The sequence below is a fragment of the Amia ocellicauda genome, chromosome 15 (assembly GCF_036373705.1).
Source record: "Amia ocellicauda isolate fAmiCal2 chromosome 15, fAmiCal2.hap1, whole genome shotgun sequence".
Taxonomy (NCBI): domain Eukaryota; kingdom Metazoa; phylum Chordata; class Actinopteri; order Amiiformes; family Amiidae; genus Amia; species Amia ocellicauda.
This window is the reverse complement of record NC_089864.1, coordinates 6,533,004-6,558,100: the sequence shown is the minus strand read 5'-3', so window position 1 is coordinate 6,558,100 and position 25,097 is coordinate 6,533,004. Positions and strand designations below refer to the sequence as shown.

The 25,097-nt window shown below is 41.0% G+C and overlaps 2 protein-coding genes and 1 long non-coding RNA gene across 3 annotated transcripts; 2 read left to right on the top strand and 1 right to left on the bottom strand.

Moving 5' to 3' along the window:
- Positions 1-379: 379 nt before the first annotated feature.
- Positions 380-2,447, top strand: LOC136771419 (uncharacterized). The gene is made up of 2 exons (XR_010822316.1): positions 380-529; positions 983-2,447. It is a non-coding gene; the product is annotated as an uncharacterized LOC136771419 (long non-coding RNA).
- Positions 2,448-3,204: 757 nt separating this feature from the next.
- On the bottom strand, positions 3,205-4,615 carry tprkb (Tp53rk binding protein). The gene is made up of 4 exons (XM_066724386.1): positions 4,327-4,615; positions 4,115-4,237; positions 3,663-3,854; positions 3,205-3,580 (listed from the first exon to the last, which is right to left on the bottom strand). Exons 1-4 carry the CDS (start codon positions 4,465-4,467, stop codon positions 3,494-3,496), a joined length of 543 nt encoding a protein of 180 aa, XP_066580483.1. The 5' UTR covers positions 4,468-4,615; the 3' UTR covers positions 3,205-3,493.
- A 212-nt stretch (positions 4,616-4,827) lies between these two features.
- On the top strand, positions 4,828-7,785 carry alg10 (ALG10 alpha-1,2-mannosyltransferase). Its single transcript, XM_066724074.1, has 3 exons — positions 4,828-5,124; positions 5,747-5,944; positions 6,181-7,785. The coding sequence occupies exons 1-3, from the start codon at positions 4,960-4,962 to the stop codon at positions 7,237-7,239; spliced, it is 1,422 nt and encodes a 473-aa protein (XP_066580171.1). The 5' UTR covers positions 4,828-4,959; the 3' UTR covers positions 7,240-7,785.
- The last annotated feature ends 17,312 nt before the right edge of the window (positions 7,786-25,097 follow it).

Below are 25,097 nucleotides of genomic sequence, written 5' to 3'. Positions count from 1 at the left end.
AATACACTGAATACAAACTAACACCGAAATGAACCTGCATACCGCGGTAGTATTAACACTACCATACATAAATACATTTCCAATATGTCCTGCAAAAAGCGCTGTCACATGTATCTTCAGATAGGCTCCTTTAAATCCTAGTTATCATTTGTTCTTCTATACACAATAATACAAATGGAACATATTTATGTATTTTAATATGAAATACAATATACGCAAAGACAGTTTTACGTTTCAGAGTGTAGCCGATATGAATATGAATGAAGCTTTCATCAGTCACAGAGTGTGTACAGCTGGTGCCGTTTGTCTGGTCTATGGGCTGGTCCTCAGACAGAAGAGCGTCCTGTTCGTGTTGCTTTATATCGCAGTGTAGCGGGTGCCCGTGTTTCAGCAGCAGCAGCAGCACAGAGGCGGCGGCGAGTTCAGACCAGAGCGCATCTCCTGCGTGTGCGCTGCCGTACAGTGCAACTCTGTATTGAATTAAGTCTCATTTGTTCTTGACAAGAACGGAAATGAATGCTATACGAAGGTATTGTTCTTCACTTGGGTTTTCACTGTTCAGCTTTTATGTTGGCTTTACAAACCTTTGCCTACATTTGTTGTGCAATGGTTACTTGGAGTTCAGCTGCTTTGAGTGCTGTCATAGGAAGCTCTCCTCATTGCTCTTGAAAGGCAATTTTAAATAATTGCTTTGCTGAGGTTTTTAAAAATGTAAACCCTTCTCTTTATTGTAAAGCTTTAACAGCTGTTTTTTTAAGGTACCTGTTGTGTATGCATGCCTTCAAATATAGAAACGTATACGTTTATATAATGTAGCAATCCTGCATGAAGTTTTACTTGTATATACTTTACACAATTACAAACACAAGTGTGTTTTGCTTGCAGTGTATATACTATTAGTTCAGCCCCTTCAGGCAAGGATAAACTAGAGAGTTTCCAGACATTTTCCCCCCCGGACTTTAAATTTGCTTTCTTGTTTAAGGATCCAGCCTCTGCGAGCTCGAAGACTGAAGAGCACTCCGGCTGTGGGAGAGGGGCCGGAGAGGAGACAGTACTGGCCTCTGAGCAAAGAAGAGCTGGCCACCGGCACCATGATGATCCTCATTATCCTGGTGACCCTATGGTGCACCCGGGCAGGACAGGAGCTGTGCAGCTAGCAGGACCCACACTGTCGACTGCTGAGGAAATGTATACCGGTCACTACAAAAGAAGGGAACAAATCTATACATTTCTCTCACCTACCAGGGAGGAGACCTGTGCACAACTGGAAGTTATGGGTGGAAGGAAGGAGTGTATATCGTTGAGATCTTGGCACAACATTTGATCTTCAGATACTGTTGTGTGGAGTTTCTCTAGGTCTTTAGTTTGTGTGATATTGCTGCGTGAACAGTGCAGGTCAAACTGCTGTCTGTTGCTCCAGACACACCAGCTTGGAGACTGAAATGCTGGTCTTGGATTTCCAGTTTGGATCTGCAAAGGAGACTTGGTCCAATCTGTATATGCCAAGCTATACTGGAATCTACAATTCTCCATGAAACCACACGGAAACATGATGTTACCATGTTAATTAAGTGTAATGTTGTTGAAATTCATATCTGAGACTCCTGCCTGTCACAAATGTTGATGCAATGCATACTTTTATTTATGCTAATAAGGTAGCAGGCTGTCATATGTGCGCTCATCAAGATATGGTCATCAAGCTTCCAGAAATGTTGATGCCCAGGAGTGAGTTAAACAAAAGCTCCGGAAGAATGTCCTACACAAACACAGAAGATGGAAAATGAGGTCGCCTGCATATTTACTCTATCCCTAATGATGTAAAACCGTTCCTGTTCCAGAGAGCTGGATCACAGCATGAGATAAATTCAATTGCCTTGTTTCAAGTGCATGTCACCCGTTGCTTCACTGTAACTGGGAAGTTGCTATAAAATGTGATGTGGCTTTTTGAATTGCTAACCAGCAGTTTTAAATGAGGGGTACACTTGACAATAAGGAAAATGCCTGGATGTTTTTCTTGGATTAACATTTCATCGCAGTTGCAGTGATCTCTGGTGTAAAGGTTTAGTTATAATTCACTTCAGTTTTTTTTTTATTTTTTATTTTATTTTGATTTAACTTTACACATTTTAGTCAGGAATCCACATCTAATACTATATTTTATAAACTCAAGTTGTTATATATATATTTTTTTCTTCAAATGTAAAAAAACATTTGGATGAATGTATGAGCTGCGCTTCCAAAGAGTGGTTTGTTTTTAATCAGTGTTCGACTATATTTCTGTACTAATACACTGGCACAGACCCAAGATGTGAAGCCTGGTTCTTGTAACTGTCTAACCTGAATATATGCATAATATCAAGCGGTGTCAAAACTTTTAATTATTTAAAATATTACTTTTCTTGTTGCACTTCAGTTAAATAAACATGTTGAAGTTGTTTTCCCCTGAATTCAAGGATGGTTGTCTCAATGATTTCTATACTTAATACATCCAGCATGTGACACTATTATATTTGAGTGACTTTAGTTTATTGAAACTATTTTCATAATAATATATGACATAAACAACAAATTAAACTTAATTCTGAGAAGTGAACTGACCAAAGCAATGCTTTAACACCCAAAGACACCGCTGAATGATAATGCTGACGGCCACGGCAACACGCCTGACAAAAAGCAGAAATTTTCCGATACCAGCAAAAGAAAAAAGAAAAGAAAAACATTCGCTACCAAGTTCTTATAAGGTATGAAGTACAAAATTAAAACAACAGGGAAGAACCTACCGTTATACCCAGACACAAGTGTTTAACACAAACTAGCCCATGAAAGTCAATGTCTATTGAGCTGCTTCAGACAGAAAGGTTAACTTTGGCTGTTACCATCGTAATATTCAAGTTTTCTTTCTTCCTCTGCAACCTTTCTTGTTATTCAACACATGTTTATCTTTATATTACCTAAGATTAGCTTCCTTTTTGTTTTCAAGCTTTTTTGTTTACTATTCTTACATGCCAACTGCTCTAGAAAACCAGGGCTAGACTAAGCAATCTGAATAAGGTACTTCATTTATTCATCATTGTAAGCTTTGTAATTATTCTGGGAAAGGGGGGTTTGCATAAGATTTCAGTATCCAGCACCAGCCTGTTAACTTGAATAATATGTATCGATACATAATTGAAACACTTCAGTGAAGGAAAATAACGAGCAAAGTTGAGTTTTAAGATTCCATAGATCCATTTTATTTCCACTTGTCCACTGAAAAAGAAAAATACTATATACATCATTGAACCCTTTTGTTCTGCACTTTAATTGACACAGTTCCTGTATATAGTCTCTGGCTGTAGAGAAATGTATCCGATACAGGCAGAAGATATTTCCAAAATGTTGAAAACATAACTTAGGTGTACATAAAAAAGGGAGCACTTCATATTTGACATCCCCAGCATACGTGTCCAGAATCCACGGACAGTAAAACAGGCTGGCAGCTAAAATAAACCGGTTATAAAACATCCTTTGTGGCCATCCTGCAGATCAAAGCCTCCAACACCTGGCCCGTCTTCTCTTCCTGGGGGGTGACTTTGTACAGCTGTAAGACAGTTAAAGAGCATTAATCTTACGTTTGCAGGATTCAAAATGACAACACACACACACACACAAAACACACAAACCTTTTTTATTTTGGCGACGTCACTTAAGTCAGATAGCTCCTCCAGTGGAACCTGCTGGCCGTCCACCAGGGCTACAATATCCTCCAATATCCCTCCTTCTTCTTCCTCTTCATCGTCTTTTTCTCTAACCAGTACAATCAGCACTGCGGTGTCACTGTCCGAAATGCCAAATTTCTGAAAGGCATCAGATATCTGAAACAGGAAATGATTACAAATGACTGCATGTATGAAATGTGTACTTTAAACTGATTATTTAGGCATGCACATTTGTACACAAGTTAATACGTTTACATCTGAAATATAGTCTCTCACTGCCAGCTTAGTTATAGGAACACAATTTAATAAAATGTCCACATAAGCAGTGTATTGAGAGGGCAGTAAATCCTCTGCTGCTTTACAATTCTGCCAGATACACAATTTACACAATATGCAGTGCTCTGATATCAGCTCACCTTGTTTGTGGGTGAAAGGTTAAATATGATTTCAGAAAACAGCGTCCTGGTCTTCAGTTTCCCAATCCTCTGCAAGTGCACCGCCTTGTTTGCAGCCACTAGGATTTGGAAGGGGTCAAGGACCTGTTACACAAGCACACCACTTAAAATAAATGTAATGCATTGCTCAACCATTTAAAGTGTAATATAAAATCACGTGTTTTCACTCTTACCATGGCAGGGTTAATCAAGGCGCCATCTATACCCCCATCTATCGCTTTCTTGCGCAGTCCTGCTGCGTTTTTAACATCTTTGAACAGCAGCTGCGTCACGACATAGTCAGGAAACAAATCAAGTGTACGAGATGAATGCATGCTCTCCACTTTAAATCACCACAATACTTCAGCTGGATGTGCAATAGTATTATTAATATTAAGGTTAATGAAGACCAGTGTTTGTTTGCAGACTATCAACTCAACACACGTTCACATTTTCCTAATAGAGGGAGACGCCAGGTCCGACACATAAAAGCTTCCCCCCTGAAACAGCTCTGCAGATGCTTTAAATCCGTGTAACTAGATTTAAAACATACAATAAAGCAGCATGATAATACTAATATGATTGTGCAATTACTAATTGTTATTACGTATTATTTGTATATATAATTCACAACTCGGACGACGCTGTTTGTACGCTAGGAACGGTGGTTTCGCACTCGTGTTGCAGGGGAACATATTAAGAGCGCACACAGGATGCAGGTCAGTTCATGCACATCTGTTATTCCTGCGACATGTCAGTCTGTGTATAGTTGCAATGCAATGCAATAAGGTTTAGTTCAGGAAAAATAAGTTTTAGCACGTACAACCATGGAGAGGTTTGAGGGCTATGTTTTCTCCGCGGTCTGCAGCACGTATTTCCTGGTTTCTTGCATCCTGTTCTCACACATCACCCGGGAGCAGAGGGAGCCCTACATGGACGAGATATTTCACATCCCGCAGGCGCAGAGATACTGCCAGGGGAGGTTCAGCGAGGTACGCATCCCCAGAGCATACTGTCTGTAACACTGTCTCAGGTGTAGGAAGAAAACAAAGAAAGGTGACGTGTAAACCTCTCTGAATTAGTTCGATTTCTTCAATCTATGTCCTTCCTGGTTCAATAAAAAGTGCAATACTGTGCATAAGAACATGTCATGGGAGAAGCATTATTATTATTATTATTATTATTATTATTATTATTATTATTATTATTATCATCATTATTATTATTATTATTATTATTTTGAATCTGTCCTAAAGGGGTTCTGAACCCTGGTACTGGAGGAACCCCTTAACCTGCTGGTTTGTATTCCAACCGAGCTCTCAATTACTTAATTGAATCCTTAATTGAACTAATCAATTCCTAAATCAGAGCCTTTTAATTATTTTAAACAGTAGGGGTATAGAACTATAGAATTGTATAAAGAACTTATTAAAGAACCAACTCTGTTATTACACAATTTAATAAGTCTAAGCAGATTGTTACTTCAATTAAGGTTCAATTAGGTAATTGAGGGCTGGTGGTTTTCCAGGACCTGCTTTAAAATGTCCTCATGCTTTAAAATGCAGACTGATCTCTGTCTAGACTGTACATCCCTGACTTTTTTCATTTTCCAAGTGGGATCCGATGATCACAACATTGCCCGGGTTGTACCTGGTGTCCGTGGGCATCATCAAGCCCTTGGTGTGGCTGGCTGGCTGGACCGGGAAGGTGGTCTGCTCCACAGGGATGCTGCGCTTCATTAACCTGCTCTTCAGCAGTGGGAACCTGTACATCATTTATCTCACTGTGTGTAAACTCCACCACAAAGACAAGGTAAAGTATGTTTATGACCTTTCAAGCACACACACACACACACACACACAATTGAAAGCAGTGTTTTGCCCTATTTTCAGACACATTACAGGTTTAAACTCCTGAGAAGCCATTTTTTAATTCTTTAGTAGATAAGACACTAAAGATGGAACAAGATAGAAGCACAGGTAGACATATGAGTGCGTTACTATTACCGTAGCCGATACGGATTGACAGTTGTGTCCTCTCTCTTCCAGTCCAGCTCTGCCTCTCGTAGAGTGCTCTCGGCCCTGGCTCTCTCCTCCTTCCCGGTGCTGTACTTCTTCACATTCCTCTACTACACGGACGCCGGCTCCACCTTCTTCACTCTCTTCGCCTACCTGATGTGTCTCTACGGCAGCCACAAAGCCTCCGCGCTGCTGGGCGTCTGCGCCGTCATGTTCCGCCAGACCAACGTCATCTGGGTGGCCTTCTGCGCCGGCACGGTCATCGCCCAGAAGATGGACGAGAGCTGGAGAGCCGAGCAGACGAAGAAGAAGGATGACGGGTCTTCCGCGCCTCATCTGGGCTCCGTGGCCGGGATGACCAAGCTGGCGCGATTCCTGGTGGAATACTTATTGAGCCCCCAGCATGTCAAGGCGGTTGTATCTTCCATGTGGCCTTACATCACGGTGGTGCTCGGCTTTGTTGTGTTCGTGCTGCTGAACGGCGGGATAGTGGTGGGAGACCGGAGCAGCCACGAAGGCTGTTTGAACTTCCCACAGCTGTTTTACTTTCTCTCCTTCACGTTGGTGTTCTCCATTTTCCATTCATTTTCCTACCAGAAGACGGTGAACTTCCTGCGTTGGCTGAGAAAGAACCCTGTGTTCTGCCTGTGTCTGACTGCTCTGGCCCTCTTCCTGGTTTGGAGGTTTTCCTTCGTGCACAAGTATCTGCTGGCAGACAACAGACACTATCCTTTCTACGTGTGGAAGAAGATCTTCCAGAAACACAGACTGGTGCCCTATTTGTTGGTGCCGGGCTACGTGTTCACAGCGTGGAGTTTCACAGACACGCTGAAGTCTAAATCGGTGTTCTGGAACCTGATGTTCTGCGTGTGTCTCGCGGCCGCCACCGTCCCTCAGAAGCTGCTGGAGTTTCGATATTTCATCCTGCCCTATTTGATTTACAGACTCAATATTCCCGTACCTTCTGCCGGCCGGCTTCTCCTGGAGTTGGGTTTGTACACGGCTGTGAACGCGGTGACTATTTACCTCTTTTTAAATAAGACTTTCCACTGGCCTGACAGCAGTGACGTGCAGAGATTCATGTGGTGAACATGATTAAATAAATGGACGCTCTTATTTTTGTATACATGTATATCAAGGAGACTCTCATGCAAAGTTTGTTACAGCCCAAGCTGTATAAGATAAGAGGTGGCATATATATTTTTCTTAAAAGTGAAATAGTTAAGTTTAAAGTAGCTTAATTAATGTGAGAATTGGATCGTTTGGTTAGAATCACAGATTGTCAATAACTTGAGACCTTGTCAATTTTCTGCCCTTTCAAAATGTTGCATTTTCTGTGATATCTGTGTCTTGGAAGGTTCAATAAGTCCAGAAAACCTTTTACAGGTGGTGTAAATATTTGTTATTGATTTGCACAGTTAACATATGGAGAACATTTGATATTTAAATCTTGCTCTTGTAAAGATAGAAACGGTAAATCAGTTTTTTGTTACCAAAAATATATTTGATGTATGCTAATTTTATTGCAGCTGGGAAATAAGACATTTTTACTGTAGTTGACTCAAAGCAGACTCTTAATTTTTATAATTTATTAACATTAAATTGAAGTGTGAGAGCCTTTTTCTATTTAAGTAATTGAAATGACTCGGGTGACATTATTTTATGGTTTTCTGCCAGGCGTTATTTAAAAAAAACTGTATAGTTTCCTGGAGAGCTAGATCACCTAAATTAGCAGAATTAAAGCCCTTATCTTATTTGATATTATTTCTGCAGTTAATTATTACTGGGATGCAATTGTGCTACAGAAGTTGTGATTCCATTCTGCCACTTGGTGTCACTATAGCCCTGTAAATTCAATTAAGTTCGTTGAAAATATGAGAAGTTTTGTTTTCAAAGTAAATCTAAATCTGGATATTTATTATTACAATCTTACCTTTAGTCCTTTATGTATGTAATGCACCTTTCTTCCAGTCCAGTCCTGTTTAGCGAGTGCCTCTGGTTTCCAATTCTCTTAATTAGTTAATTGAGCTCATTATTCACTTAACTGAACACATGATTTATTTGTCTTTTAATGACTGGATCTGAAGGATTTTGCACATTAATTAGGTCAGTGCATACCATTGAATCAATAATCTATCAATCAAACTGCTCAACTGCAGCTTCTACCTTTCAACGAGCAACTAATTAAGACCTGGAAAGAACAGTCAATTTGGCTTCTTATCCTAATAATGACATCAAGCAAGTAATTAGGTCCTGAGGTGGAACAGAAAATCGGCCACCCCTGCAGCACTCGAGGACTGGAAGCACCCCCCCGTTAGAGCCTCCTCTGACAGCTCTGCTAACAGGCAGCCCTGTCAGTCAGCCAGCCGTTGATCGGTCTCCCTCTCGAACGGGGTCTCACCTCTTGGGAGACGGTGCTGCTCTCCTTCCTCACCCCCTCTGAGGCAAACACCTCTCCGTGCCCCTGGACCTGCAAACAGAGCGGTAATGACACCGGGGGAAGGAGGATGTTGGGATCTGCAGAGAGGCGCTGATCGCAGTTTGACAGCTGCTCTGATGTGTTGCCCCCCCCCAACCCCATCCGTTTAAATAGTCAAAGGAATATGTCGACGGGCACAGAGACACAGTGAAGAGTTTCATGCTGTTCGATCAGGTGTGGCCGACCCGCGTCCTGCAGAGCCCCGGGGATGCCAGGTTTCTGTTTCATCCAGAGCATTTACTGCTTAATTGAGCCAATCGTGGGTCTTAATTAGTCTAACTATCCCTGTGTTCCAGATGTCCTGTGATTGGTGAATTAGAGAGGCTTAGATATAGAGTGAATCTCCCCTGTGTCTTACCACCTCCAACCCGAGTCAGAGATATTCAGCTTTGAGATGAATGAACTACTGTATCAATAAACCCTGCTCAGTTTCAGAATCGTTATCCAACTGTCCAGCTCAGGTGTAGGGTAATTAAGTAATTGAGCACTTTTTTTTTGTACTGTGGTGTTTCCCCACTGTGTGGCCTCATTGACAGACAATTATTGATCAAATAAAGGAATAGAAAATTCCCTATTAAAATACTTTCAGTGAGGAAAAAGCTATAAAATGTGTTCACTATTGGGTTTTTGTGAACAGACAATAAACCCCTCACTACCTCAGTAACCTGGCTTTAAACCAGGCTTTTAGGATTTTGCACAGGTGTGTCATGTTCTCGCTAATTCCCTGTCACTTCTGTCTTGTTGTCTACTTATTATTTCTGTGTAGTTCAAACATTAGACTACCGGCACTCCAGAGCAGTGTAGAGCACAATTATGTAAATAGGCTAATAAAGAAAATCTCATTAAAGGAAGGGAGTTTAATGAAAGAAAATGAAAATCACTGCATCAATTATACAAATGAAAAGTTATTTTCGGCATTTCTTTTCCTACAGTGAGAACTGTTTGACACTGCTTTCATGAACCCTCAATATCCCAGATACAGAGTGGAAATGTGTCCTGTACTGATTTGTTTTTCGACTCGAAAAATGATTCACACACCTGTGATGAAATATTTATTGCAGGTCCTCTGAGCAGAGAACAGTAATTGCTCAAAGTGCCCACCGTTGTATTGTGTTGTAGTTGTGCAGCAATATATATAACAATGTAACCTCAGCTGACAAGATTACAGCTCTTGTTGAGTTACGATTGCGGAGTACAAATGAAAGAGTTTATTAAGTTTTCAAGCTCTCGAGTTTTCTATTGCTGCACTGCGATGCATTTCTCTGAACAAGGTCTTCTTAACACTTGTGTCTCTATCAGTGAAGAGCTGAGATTAAAAATGATTGAAAATAAAGTGTGAAAAGATGATCATGTCTCTTTACCTATACGGTGCAGCTCACTGTGTGTAGAAATCAAAAGAAGCAACAGGAATATATGGCTTGCATGGACACTGAACTTCCCTTTCATGCTTCAAGTTGGCGATCCTGGTTCAGTCCAATGGAGAACAAAGTTACAGATGGTTTGCATGGAGTCTACAGTCTGAATCACCTGCCCGGAGCAAGGATTTCCAAGGACGCAGAGATGCTAGAAAAAGGGAAAGTCTGTTGCAGATCCACAAGGAAGTAAAAGTCAAGGAAGAAATGAAGAGTGTGATATAATAATGGCCTTATTATTATACAGTAATGAAATGTTCAACCCACCTTCCCTCGTGAGTCATAACTTGTAATACCTTGAATTAGTGTCATTGTTTTTTGACAATAATTCCCACAGCCTTGTTGGGAGTTTCCACACACACTGTACGTCCTTGGGGTGGCCATATGGCTGCACATTTGAAGAGACGTGATTCAATCCCGGCATGTATGACTTGTGCAGCACACACACACACCAGATCTGTCATCTCACTCTGGAGTCAGTGCAGCGCTTGACCAGTTCTGTGCTGCGGACACCGAAGTCCAAACAGTCCGTTGATATGACAAAAATAATCATTGGCAGAGAGGATAAGAGGCAGTACTTTGCACTGCAGTAGGGGGTGTGCTGGGTACTGATTTTCAAAGTCCGTGATAAAGTGATTTATAGAGCCTAATTTATGCAACTGCATCACATCACAAAGGTTTAGGAAGTGGATACAGGATGCATTTGATAGGAAACCACTATAGGAGGTTATTAAGTTGCAAACAATATCATTTTTTGGAAAATACACTGTATCTGTCTACTCTGGGACTGTCCCCCCTCAGTCCAACTACCAGCTGAATCTAAATGAGTTTAATGATGAATCTTGTGAAGCAAATGCATGATATTGCTGAAGATGACTCCCTGTGGCTTCTCTGCATGAGGGGCTATGATAGGTTACAACAAGTTATTTATTACTGTACTTAAGAAGCAGGCATACCATCAGTGGGTAATTAAAACAAGCATTATACATTCCTGCAAGAAAACAATTATGCTGTCTCCTATGACGGCCTTTAAAAGAAATCAACATAAGCCAGGATAATCGTGATTAGTCATACTGGGTTGCCTACTTTAATTAGAGAAAATCTGCACGTCTAAGAATGAAGTGGTGCAAATAAAAGTGTTAGGATAAGAGGGATTTGGAAAAGGTTTCTTTTACGTGACGGGGAAGAGGTAGAATAACTTTTCCTTGAATTCTATGAGTTTATAAAGTCTCTGTCAACCGAGATAAACTTAAATAATGAAAAAGGCAAAACAATACATTTCCAGCAAACACTTGCCTTTAATTAGAAATATTGTCACATTGTGGTGCTGTAGAGGATGCTGAGGAAGAGTGGTTTTGATTGACAGGTGTGTGTAACCGCCTGTAGCTTCACGCCTGCTGGAACCAGAAATTCGATTGTAGTGGCAGGTGAAGTGACAAAGATTAAACTCGTCCCACGTTCAGTAATCTGCATACAAAAGACATCCTGTTTCAGAATCACAGTCCACGAACCTCGAAGCTCATTCCTCCCGCAGTGCTCACCTATCTGTGTGTCTGGTCAGCTCCTACTGCCTCCCTCAACATCCTTTGTCTCTCTCAAAGTCTAAATTATTTCCACATGTCACAGATTGTGTCCCATGGCAAGCAGACAGCTGTCAGAAAGTATATCTGTGTCGAGTGACAGGCTGCTAGTGAGAAGACAGCCCAGGAACATGTATGAGGGTTCATATTTTGCGAGATTCACATGCTGTATCTTTCACACCCAGAATAGTACCTTCTGTCCTGCCCATAACACACATATACACATATAATACTGAAACAAATGCAATTCCACCCGTTCACACAACTCACATATATTTGAAATGAAAAATCTTGGTAGCCTAAGAAAAGGGACAGTACGTAACATGCAGGTAATACAAATGTCCACTATAATTACACTATGGGAGGAATAGAACTAGATGAAGTAATGCATGAGAAAGACCTAGGAGTCTACGTGGACTCCTCACTTTCTCCATCCAAACAATGTGGGGAAGCAATAAAAAAGGCAAACAGGATGTTAGGGTATTTTGTCAAAAGTGTAGAATTGAGAACAAGGGCAGTGATGTTCAGACTGTACAATGCACTAGTTAGAGCTCATCTGGATACTGTGGACAGTTCTGGGCTCCACACTTCAAGAAAGATATCGCTGCTCTAGAGGCAGTTCAGAGGAGAGCAACCAGACTTATTCCAGGTCTGAAGGGAAAGTCCTACTGAGAGACTGAGGGACCTGAACCTTTTCACCCTGGAACAGAGGAGACTACGTGGGGACTTGATCCAAGTCTTCAAAATAATGAAAGGCATCGACCACATCAAACCAGGGAAGCTTTTCCAGATCAGCAGGGACACACGCACCCGGGGACACAAATGGAAATTGGGCTACAAGGCATTCAAGGCAGAAAACAGGAGACACTTCTTCACACAGAGAGGCGTCACAATCTGAACAAACTGCCCAGCGATGTGGCTGAAGAGACAATTTGGGAACATTTATAAACAGACTGGATAGGATCCTTGGATCACTTAGTTATTAATGGACACCAAACGAGCACAATGGGTCGAATGGCCTCCTCTCATTTGTAAACTTTCTTATGTTCTTATGTTCTTAGTACAATTGAGTCAAAAACTACCATATTCAGCAATGCTAGATATCAAACCGAAATTAAACAGCATTCTGATCACCAAACAGCAGTTTTAGTGTAACAGCAGTTAACACTTTTGAACTGTTTCCTTCAGACATTTTTTTAAGTCAGTTTCTACTCTCCAGAAAGAGAGATGCATTAATTTATCATTTGTGTAATTAAACTGAGATACGAAGCAACGCAACAATCATTTTAAGTATGTTGGTATTATTACTGTATGTTGTTTAGAGTCCATACACTTATCTGTCAGCCCCTGGAGAAGGTTCTTAATTTTCTGTGAATCTTAGAAGTTTGTAAGCAGTTTAAAATCATGCACTTCTTTATGCTTGAATCTGTAGTTTATCTCCCCAGAAATGTTATGGCATCCCTGTTTGCAGCACTTTACTTGCACAACTGCTCCCGGGGCCTCTATAAGCAGCTAAGAATCTGAGAGTCACCTGCCATTCCTGAGAGAGAGACTTCGGGGGATTGAAATCCTTCCAGAAAGCTCTAAGAGGTTCCCCTCCGCCTCATTCGAGCCTTCTTATAACTTTTTAGCAGGAGTCTCATATTCATTTAGAGACCCGTCTGCTTCTTCTGGAGAGGCCATTAAATATTTAAGCCATAAAACCATGTTAAGAGTGGAGAAATATTTGATGATGTCTTGAAATAGTTCAGAAATTTGTGCTGACATTTGACTCTACACGTCTCTGATGGAAACATTATCCTTCTGTGCAAGTCTCGGCACTTTTTTTTTTGCTCGAGTACAGCAAGTCTTTCGGTTTGAAGTCTCCAGATGTATCAGCATCTGAAATCTAGTTTTTGCTTCAAGAGGTGTTATAATAAGGTGTATAAGGATTGAAGCAGGGTGCTGGTGATAAGCAGAGGTAGCACAAAGAAAATCAGGTGTCAAGAGTTTGAAAAATGACTACAAAGCAGCGTCCAATCACTTCCTGGATGACTGTACTGTGACAGACTGTGATTTCAATAGACACTGTAAAAGAAAAAGAGCTACATGCAGATAACCCCCTTTCCTTTTAATTCTTACAGATTTATGACGCTAAAGATCCTCTGGCACGCTGTGTAATAGTTTGTGCAGTAGATTTTAATGTGACATCCCTGACACTGCTTCTAATGGCCTATGATGTCACAGGTGGCTCAATATTTGATGAGTTATGTATAAAATGTCACTTGCTTCAGGAAAGACATGCCAAATCATTAGGTGATCATGAAAAAGTGCAAAATCTAGCTGGCGGTAAAATGTATGTGGATTTGATTAATGCTTATTTGGACTTGCTGTGACCTGGTTAAAATGCACGATTTCTGCAGTTAATAAAGAGTGTGGAAGGATGCAAATGAAGTGGCAATTACCTGGCAGAGTTAAATATCATGTTCAATATAACACGAGATCTTTACGTCTAAAAAAAGGACCTGATCAAGTGTGGGAGGAATAAATTGAAAGGCGTGGGAAGATGATTAAAATGTCTTTTCTAATCCTTCAGAAGTGATTATGTGAGGAGATTCTGCACAGGTTTTAACAGGATGGGACTCGGTCTGGTTGCAGTGCAGAGTTTTATACTCGACACGATCTTAAGAACGCCTCACTAATACAATTGTTAATTTAAATCCTCCAAAACACTGTAGTTTTTCCATCTGTCCATCTGAGACCTATCAAAAGGAATCACTTGTGTTTCTGCCTGCGGTGGCTGTGAATTCATGCGTTTGTTTCATGACGACCTGCTCCAATCTCATAACGAATGATTGGCAAGGAAATCTGACTCAGCATAACATCCCTGATCAATAAGTCAATCAAGGATATACTGTCGTGAGGTCGAAATGAGATTTGAATGGAAATATTTTGGACTCTGGATTTGGTGTCTATATGTATGCTGTCTGTGTTTTAAACATCTGCTTTTGCCATGCATGCTTTCACACATGAAACACGTCTGGCTGTTAGCAGAGCGCATACTGTAACACACCTGTTTCATAAGAGATGTTGAATAAACTGCAGACGTGTTAGTGTCCCTGGTTATCTACAGTTTGTCATTGATTGGTTTCCGATATATGAGGGACTAATCAATACTAAGGCTCACGTCAGAAGTGTACAGGGTCATGTCTGTGCCATATGTGTGCCGTGCAGCAGCCGTGATCTGTGAACAGCAAGTCTATTCACACTTGGCACAGTACTGCAACACCCTGTTATACCCTGCTACTCCATTGCCTCAGAGACATGTACTAAGATTAGCAGTACAACCTACATGCTGTTGGACTGAAGGGCACAATGGCAGCTTCTTCTACAGACTCTATCTCAGACACTGTGTGCTTCCTGTCGGTTCGCCGTTCCTCTCACACCACATGGTACTGGACGTCCGCCGTGTACAAGGAGACTTCGTTATTCCCGTCACGTGTCCAGAGCTGTTTTTAGCACCTCCGCGCTGTGCTCACGGACCCCCTGTGTATTCAGTCTTGACCGCGTGTCCTGCCAGATGCCAGGTGCTTGGCACGATTCCCCAAAACCCTGTTCTGCCGACAGGTTCAGCTCCCGATCCCCAGACCGTTGTAATCCAACGTTTCAGCTGCTGTGACAAGACTGGGCTGGCGCATCTGTACCTTTGACACACCGTGCCCGTGTTACACTTTCTGCAGGGCACTCCGGTCTCTCACCTACTGTGTGCGACATGCAGCAAGCTGTGGTGTGTTTACAACTCATTTGTAATACCTGCCACGCTGCGATACTGCTCTGTAATATGGCTGCATAGTGAACGAGGCCCATTTACTCGTTCCTGATTACCTGTTAATGTTCAATTCCTTATTCGCAAAGCCTGCCAGTGACAAAGCACATACATGATCTGTGTTCTGTATTCACATATTTGTGTTGGCTGTGTAGAAACACAACACCAATTATACCGGCTAGAGAAGTCCTTGAAAAATCAGTAACCAGATGCCTAATTGGAGGGTTCATGGAAGTTGTCCTAGTCATCCAATTAAAATGGCTGACCTTTGCCGCATCCCCAGTAAAGCATAATCTATTTCTCCTCCTCCCACACAGATTGCACAACTATACATCTTCAATCTTCAGAACAGAGTATGATCTATTGTATCTTTTTTTAATTTCCATACTCAATTTATACCTTTTCTTTTAATAAAGAACAGCTACTTCCAAAAGCTGCTATTACAAAAGTTGTGTGATTATTTGGCTGCTCTTTGAATTATTATTTTTAAGTTTCTTCAGACATCTATATCTCATAATGTGTTAAGGTTAGGTAATGATTAAATTACTGTAAAGTGATTTCCACTGGTTTGTCTGAAACACAGGAAAGTTAGTAAACAGTGAGGCTGTAAGTTAGTTTGCTATTAATACAACTTTAACTTTTACACCGATGAAGATTTCACTGCGCTGTATCGTGTTATGACACCACGGAGGTCTACTGAGGGGAGTTTTTCGTTGACAAAGCTGATTTGGTTCAGCTTCATGTCTCTGAAATGTATGTGATACCCTTTGATATGCAGCCCATGTGCTTTGAGACTCTTGTCTATTCGAATCCGTCGCATGCAGAAGCACCTCATATGACTGCCTAGTACATCTCGAAACACCTGCATGAATTAATTAGAGGAACTATCCAATATAAGATGTTTGATATGTTATTTTATATGTTATATATATACCAGTAATAGGTTAAATACATATCAGTTCTAGGTATTAAATTGTTATATTTTCATTTAACATTTATAATACTGAAACACACCCTTTCAAGATCCATAAGTATATAGAAATCTCCATAAGACACCACAAAAAATGAAATATAGAAAATTATATTGCATTTGAAGCTCTGAGTAGCTCAAATGAATACCAATAAGACGTCGCTTCTGTGTACACCTGGGCCTCTCAGATCCTGGGCTTGAAACTCTCAGTGGAAATCAGCGTTACAAGGAAACAGCAGTTTCCTGTTCAGTGAATGGTCACACCTTACGAAAATAGGCACTACCTCTTAATGCATTGATGTAGGAGTACCACAGGAGTACCACAGGAGTACCACAGGAGTACCTTATGCACTTCATCTGAGTTCTGCTGTTAATCACATGTTTTACAAGGTTAGGTTCAGGGTTAGGTTAGGATTACTAGGTTTGGGGTTAGGGCTTATATATGTGATCAACACTCATATGTTATTCCTGTAGGACTCATATTTTACATCATTAAGAATTGTTGCCCATTATTGTAAGGTTTTACCATATAATTGATTAATTAATTGATTGATGGATTCATTAATTAATTTATGAAACAATTGTATTACAGTAAATTGTTAGAAAACTGTTATTTAGATTTGCTTGAACGTTGTGAAGTGATCTTTAGTTTAAAATAAGATATTAATTTTCAAGGATGTGAAATGTAAAAACAACCAAGATGTGAAATTGCTTTAAAGTCTGCTTTGCAAATTGCCAGAACAGACCTGTTTGTACCTTTGGGAGACAATTACTCACTGAAAGCTTGTCACCTCCAGCAAACTGAACGTCTACAATATCATTGATTGTACAAGTTCAGCCCTCGCTGCTCATATCTTCCCCGGCTCCCCGAAGACTTTATTATACTAAAAGTGAGAATAAAAGCATTTCAGTCAAACTGTCCTGACAGGAATCAATGTTTTTTCAACCTGTCGGTAGCTTTAAACATGTGATCTCAAACACACAATCTAATAAATTATCCTTTCTATAGAGAAAGATAGACTGAGAGCTTTGCCTTTTTTTTTAAGTGACACATAACGATGAACAAAAACTAAGGGTACAGATTCGCTAAATCACCCTTTTATCAGCCTGCCTGACAATTAATAAAGTAACTTTGATGTAACATTAACTGAACTCAATGAACTAACTTAAATAATAATACAATGGCTTCATTTTGCAATCAATATGATGTTATACATTCTACTCAGCATATTGTGATGACAATGTGTGTGTGCATATGTACGGTGGGCGTGTGTGGGGGAACATAAGCTATAGAGCATGCAAAAGTGTTGAGATGAGGAGAAAACTACAATTATATATACAGCTTATTCTTCAGAGGTGCTGTTCGAATGGACTTCCTCCAGATTTCATAAGGAAAACAATAGCATAACTGAACTCACCCCACCAAACGTCTGGTTTTAAAGACATGTTTATGCCTGCAGCTTATATATAATGTTATTGATTATCAGTTTGCCATCTCAGGTTTTTTGGAATTCTATTCAATTGTTGGACATATCCAACGTATTCGATATCCAATATTACATTGTGTCATTCATTCTTCTGGGGTATTTAGATTTATTATTGATTGATGTTAAATCACATCACAAATACAGTCAATATCCCAGCTTCTGTGGAGACACGTCTCCGCCACCCCCCAGTGAAGAACGGTGTTTGACAAAAGCCGCTGGCGTGAAGACAATAGCTTCGTTATGTCATTTCTGCCAGGCAGCAAAACTTATTTTCAGACCTGTTAGAGAGGATGAATCAGAATATAGACTACAAAGTATAACAACTGTGGGTGTTTTCCGTGGGCTGTCTGTAAAAGTAAACACGAGCTCGGGTTTGTGGACATGCAAAGTTTTTATTTTACTTTGTTTTTTTGTTTCAGGTACAAGTGGTTTCAGTGCAGTGCGTTTCTTGTCCGCGGTATATCTGTCTTTTAAAGTGAACATGGCAGTAATTGTGAGTGCTTTCCCATGTTACTTCACCTCCATTTCCATTTGCAGATCCATTTGCATTACATTTAGACCTCGGCCTGTTTAAAATTTTAAATGACACCCAGAAACTGCTTGTCGGAGATATAAATAAATAATAAATAGAGTCATTTTGTGTTGCAGTGAGGTGAAAAAACTCTTCACAAATGTATTAGTCCCAGATGTAATTTTCCAATTGGAGTTGTTTACTGGTCTTGAGAGTTAAACACATTGCTGCTTCACGGATTGACACTCTTCTTTTTAAACAATGTTATTTGGTGATGAATGTAGTTATTTTTAATGTAATTATGCTTGTTTATGTTGTCTGCTGTCAATCTCTTGACTGCACTGAGTTAAGACAGTGACTGTGGACACTTTGACAGGCCACTGAATGGTGTGCATACCTTTCACTCCAGCTGTATATGGAATACTATAACTATGCATTTCTGGTACTAAAGTAAGATCTTCCAATTTGCGACACACTGATGTCCATCACCTACTTTGATGCAACAAGATAAAAGAATATTTCCACTCGATATTCCCATCAATATGAACCTGTCGGCGAATGGATCGGCGAGGAGAGGGGCGATTAGAGCTGATCTGATTATTAGGTGTCTATAATGGAATGACAGCTCCAAAGATGAAAGGAAAACGAGTCCCGATGTCAAAGGGAATTCGAATATTTCAATGGAGCAAACCTGTTGTGAAAAAGACCACCTTCTGTGTAAACTGTTAAAAAAACATAAGAAAGTGTCCAATCAAGAGGAGGCCATTCGCCCCATCGTGCTCGTTTGGTGTCCATTAATAACTAAGTGCTCCAAGGATCCTATCCAGTCTGTTTTTAAATGTTCCCAAATTGTCTCTTCAGCCACATCGCTGGGGAGTTTGTTCAGATTGTGACGCCTCTCTGTGTGAAGAAGTGTCTCCTGTTTTCTGTCTTGAATGCCTTGAAGCCCAATTTCCATTTGTGTCCCCGAGTGCGTGTGTCCCTGCTGATCTGGAAAAGCTCCTCTGGTTTGATGTGGTCGATGCCTTTCATGATTTTGAAGACTTGGATCAAGTCCCCACGTAGTCTCCTCTGTTCCAGGGTGAAAAGGTTCAGTTCCTCAGTCTCTCAGTAGGACATTCCCTTCAGACCTGGAATAAGTCTGGTTGCTCTCCTCTGAACTGCCTCTAGAGCAGCGATATCCTTCTTGAAGTGTGGAGCCCAGAACTGCACACAGTATCCAGATGAGCTCTAACTAGTGCATTGTACAGTCTGAACATCACTGCCCTTGTTCTCAATTCTACACTTTTGACAATATACCCTAGCATTGTGTTTGCCATTTTTATTGCTTCCCCACATTATTTGGATGGGGAAAGTCTGATGTGTCTTATCTATTTTGGACAGATCTTTAGAAATGGCCCCTGTGCGCAGCAGCATGCGTTCATTACACACAATGTCACTCTGTGGAGGTGCGGTGTACACAACCAGAGTGTTTATTGTACAGAAGGTTTGTAATGAATATCGTTGGCCACTTTGCACATGCCACAGCAGGGAATCGCTACAGCCTGTCTACGAGGACGCTGGTGGAAATGCCTGGCAGCAGGGTGGGAATGAGATGACTGACTAAAAGCAAATGAATTCATGTTGTCACCAACGACAGTGTTGCCTTCACTCCCAAACACAGGAGCCAATCAAGGGATCAGCTGATCGCAGCATGTCTCAAGGAATAGAGGCCTCATACATATTCTGTATCGGAGGCTGAACGGGACATTGCTTCTTCTTTAGCTGGAGAATGAAATAGACGCTTCTTGGCACCGACTCTTTTATTTACCCGCCAGGCTTGGGAGCACAGTGTGGGGCTCTTGATTATATCCCAGTTCATTTCCATATCAGATTGTTAATTTGCACACGTAAAAGATGTGAAGGTTGGGGAAGCGGCCATGATGCAAATGAAGAGCAGGTTGTGTGACGAGAACCATCCGGCACTTGAATGTTTGGTTAATTCACCAACGCTGTGCCTGGTGGACTCAGCATTGTCTACGGCCGAGCAGGACAAGGCAAGGAAGCAGAGGCTGATATGGGGAGAGGCGGGTGATTTTCCTTTCTGGAATTAGTTTTCGATTGAAATTGAAATGCCTTGCTGTCGTTCATGGAGTCAAAAATGCTGCCAGACTAATTGTTGCACTACCAGTGTCTGTCGGTGACACGGTAGCGCCCCAAAAGAGGATCCACAGCCCTTGGTCTCCCATAAGAAAAAACACACAACTCACCGGCTCACACTATCACAGGCAGATGCATAACTCCATTTGTTATGGCTGTCTGGACTCTTGCAGCTGAATTGTGACTGTATTAGTGGCTAGTTAATGTGGCGTGATGGTAATGGGGTCACTGCCCTTCGAGTGGAAACAGACGTCTTAAAGGGGCAGGCTTCTCAAAGAGCACAGGAGAAGAAAGGATGTGGTAAAAAACCCGTTCACAGGTCCACACACTGTTAGCATGTATGTTTTAACTCTTAACTCTGTCTGGCGCTTTTTTATTTTGCTCTCTGTTTATTTTAATCTTCATGATCTGCATAAATATCGGGCCAGATTTAATTCGTATTCATATCTTGTGCCCAGTCTCTGCAAGCTAACCGGTTATTTAGGATTTAAAACCATCCAATTGTGTTTTTATTCTCGGTCACTTCATGTGTGAGATCTTTCTTTAAGAGACAAACACAAAGCCTCACAATGTTTGGAGTCGTGTGCATGTTTTTACATTTTCTCGCTCGGCTCCTTCTGTTGCTAAGCTACGGATGTGCAACGAGTCAGAAATACCTGCTTGTGATAACATAATTCAGGTAATAAAATACCATATCCATTAAAATAAATAAATTCTTTATCTCCAGCCCCTCCTGGCTCCTCCCCCAGCAGCCCATCTGCTAATTACTGCCTTGCATTCAATTATTTATGAAATGATTAAGCAAATCAATGTTGCTTTTCCAGTTCACCTATTTATTATTTTTAATTTCTCTAATGGCATGCAATAGGCCCTGGGAGCAGAAATATTTTGTAATGAATTCTGCCAAGGCCTATGTGTTTGAATTAATAAATATCAAAGGGAGATGTGTGTTAGGGGCTGTGACTCGACTACTTCAATAAGTATCACAGCCTTACAGAGATGCGGGGAAAGAGACGTTTCTCTGTCTTCATTTGCTGACAAGTTTACATTTTCTTTTTGTTTTCTTTAAGTGAAAGAATGCATGACCCATTGTTGTTTGTGCAACTTTGTGTATCCATGTTTTGGAGTAGTCAGGGAGATTATCTAGAGAAGGTTGTGGATTCGACATGTTGAGAGCATTTTACTGGCACTGAGTTGGTTTAAGAGTTTTTTTTTTGTGTGTTTCTGTGTATGATGATGAGTTTGTAACTTATTTTCTTGCACCTGAAATCAGATTCCAATTTACACATTGACAAGTGTCAGTTGCTTCTCTCTAGCCTTAGCCTTTTAACATCTGCCCTCAGTCTACACCTTTCACTTCCCTCATTACGTATGGATTGAGTGAAAAGGCCTGGATGGCAGATTGGAAATAGGTCTGTTGAGCCGAATCGTAATTACGTGACAAAGACGAGGAGAGGAGAGTGTGGCGGGGGTCGAGGTCGGAGAGTGAGAGTGTGGGAGCGTCGGTGAGGAGAGAGGAGGAGAGACGGGGCAGGGGAGAAATGCTGAAGGCTAGGAGGTGGGAGAGTTAAGGTAAAGGAAGAAAAGACAGTACAGGGAGTGGGTGATGGAGAACTGAAGAAGGGAGAGAGGGCAGAGGAGGCAAAGACAGATGGAGAGGGGAAGTGTGTGTTGGTACGGTGACAAAAGAGGAAAGGGGCTGGGGAAGGGGAGGAAGTATGGAGGAGAAAGCAGAGTTAAAGGAATGGAAGGAAGGATGGACTGAGAGCAGTTGTGGGAGAAGATGAGGTCCAATTGTCAGCCAGGCCTGGAGCTGTAAGTTGGAGGCAGACGGATGCAGGAAGCTGCCAAACCAATCGACCAATCAGTGGATCCAATCAACGGATCAAACCCAATGTAAAAGAGGAACGCTCTTCACATACTCTGATATATATCCAATTGTACAACCCACATCCCTCCAACTGCTCCGCTCTCCTCCTTAATGGTCACACCATCTCCTCTCCGACAGCTACTCATCTCTGGTTCATCTGCTAAGTTCCCCCTCCTCGTCCACTTGGTCCAGATGCGGATCATCCAGCCCAATGGACAAAGGGGTTAAATCCACCTCAGTGAAGATCTGTTCTCTAACCTCATTAAAGGAGATCTCTTGAAAAAACATAATTTTTCTACATGTATTAAAAGCATAATCTTACCCTACTTTAGATACAACAGGAATAGCTTTCTAGGAATGAAATGGAGCGCTAAAATATGCATGGGTTTTAAAATATACAGAATACCCGGAAAACATTAGGAATTTAATATTCTTAGTCCACATTAAAACTAATATATATTAGAGCTCCTCTGGTGCAGGTGAAAGCATATATTTTTGGGGGTGAGATAAATACATGGAAGCAAGCAATACAATTTTGCAAAAGCTCTTTTCATTTGGTGCAAAATAACATCACCCAAATAAAATAAAACAGTAAAACCTCCAGTAAAACAGCAGGACAAGCCAAATGGCATTGCAAAACTCTCCACCTGTTATTACTGGATCCTTATAGGGTTCAATAAGTGAATTGCAGCCCAGATGGAAGAAGGAACAGGAACACACTGAAATCGCCCGCCAGCTCGGGGGTCGACTTTCTAAGAATTACATAACATAGAGATGGGCCACTATTTTTAGTAACACTGAAAATATAACACAAAAACAAACACAAATAAACCCCAGTGTGTTATTTTAGGAACTGAAATAAGTGCATCAATATTACAGCGCTTCCAAAAGGAGACATGTATTTCTGAGTCCTCTGGCAGAAACGCACTCAAGGGATGAACCACAAATAGAACTATATATTGTACAGCATTTTTTTCTTTTTAACCCGTTTGGGGAATGCCTTATTACAATACGTGCCATCACACATGGATAGACGGAGTGGGAAAGGAAAGTCAAGGGCCGTTTAACAATTTAGCGCCAAACCAGCGCATCAACAGGGATTCTCATTGGCTCAGAGAGGGAGGTTACAGGTAAGGAATACGCAGCTTGGAGGGATGGACAGAAATTGATTGTTACTCATCCTCAGCAAAGCTTTCTGCCTGTACAATCAAGACCTTTTCTCGAAGAGCCACAGACCACGAGGTGTTTTGACTTTGAAAAACACTACACACATGGGAAACAGTTAAATTTAGCACCATATCCTTTTCTAAACAGAGCAGGATTAATATTTAATATTCATCCATGGATCACAACCCTTGTGCACTGCCTCTATAGCGGCTGCCGCTGTAATTTGTCTTACAGCACTTGCTCCAGTGACTGAGGCTTGGCAGTGTGTTGCGGAGGTATATATATAGCTGTGAGGAGTATTTTTGGACTCACGGGTTTATTCCGATGAGTAGAAACAAATCGCAGTCCTTCAGCGGGAATCTTCTGACCTTGACGTCCAGTCATATGAACGCCATGAGTCACTGTGTCTTCAGAAGTAAAAATAGATGCTTCTCGACTGCTCTACTGCTAAGTGGTACTGACCCAGCTGAAGCAGGGGATCTGTTTGTTGTCGTTAACAAACTGGTATTTTTCTGTAAACAGGCGACGTCACTTCCTGCTAAATAATTTATCTGAGAGTCTTCCCAGTGTTTCACTTAACTCTGGTTTGCGGTACACACAACAACAATGACAAACTGGTATTCAGATGTTGTTCCCAGTATCCCTTCTTAATGTTGGAAGAAGATGGAACTGGTTAGGTTTAATCAGCAGGAAATAAAGTAAATATTATTACTCTCAAAATGTAATCCTACCAGAAACTAAACTAGCAATGGCAATTCGTGGTGAACCAGTTATGGCCATTACAAAGAATGGATAATTTAAGATCGATCTGGATTATATTTCAAAAAAGCCTTAAAGAAACCCTACAATTATTCTAAATTCTTATCAAATATCCATCCAATTATGGGGACAAACTGCCATGAGGATAAATTAAGTGCTGTCAGAGGACCAACTGTCATGACTTTTTCTCTGTGGCACACATGCAAAGAGACACGTCGACAATTCAACACAAAAGACCCTTCAATATTTCCAACCAGCAAAATTTCTATATTCGGAATCTGGACGAACAGTATTTAAACAGGCCCTTCTCTCTCTGTGGTTATGATATTTAATAACTCACTGGGATGACTCTGCCTGAGAACGACTATAAAAATCTATTAAAAAAAACCCAGCTGTCTTGGCTTCCACCCCTGTTTCAATGTCTTGTAACGTCTAAATAAATGTTTAAGCAGACCTTGAACTCTTCACCCGTTTGACTCATACATGTTTCTGGAATGTGCCGCTTGAATACAGGTGGGACACAAAAGCGGGGAAATGTCAATTTCTGAGCAGGAAGACGGATCAAAGATGGCTTTTCCTCGAGAAGAAAACAAGGCTGAAAGGAAGAAACAGTTATAGTTATATATATATACTTGTCAGAATCACAAACAATCAGGCGTACACCACAACCCAAGTACTGATGCTGTGGATGTCACTTTTGAAATTAAATCTGCCTATAATTTTATGAGGAAAAATCCAGTAATTTTGCAGTGAAGATGTCTGAAACCT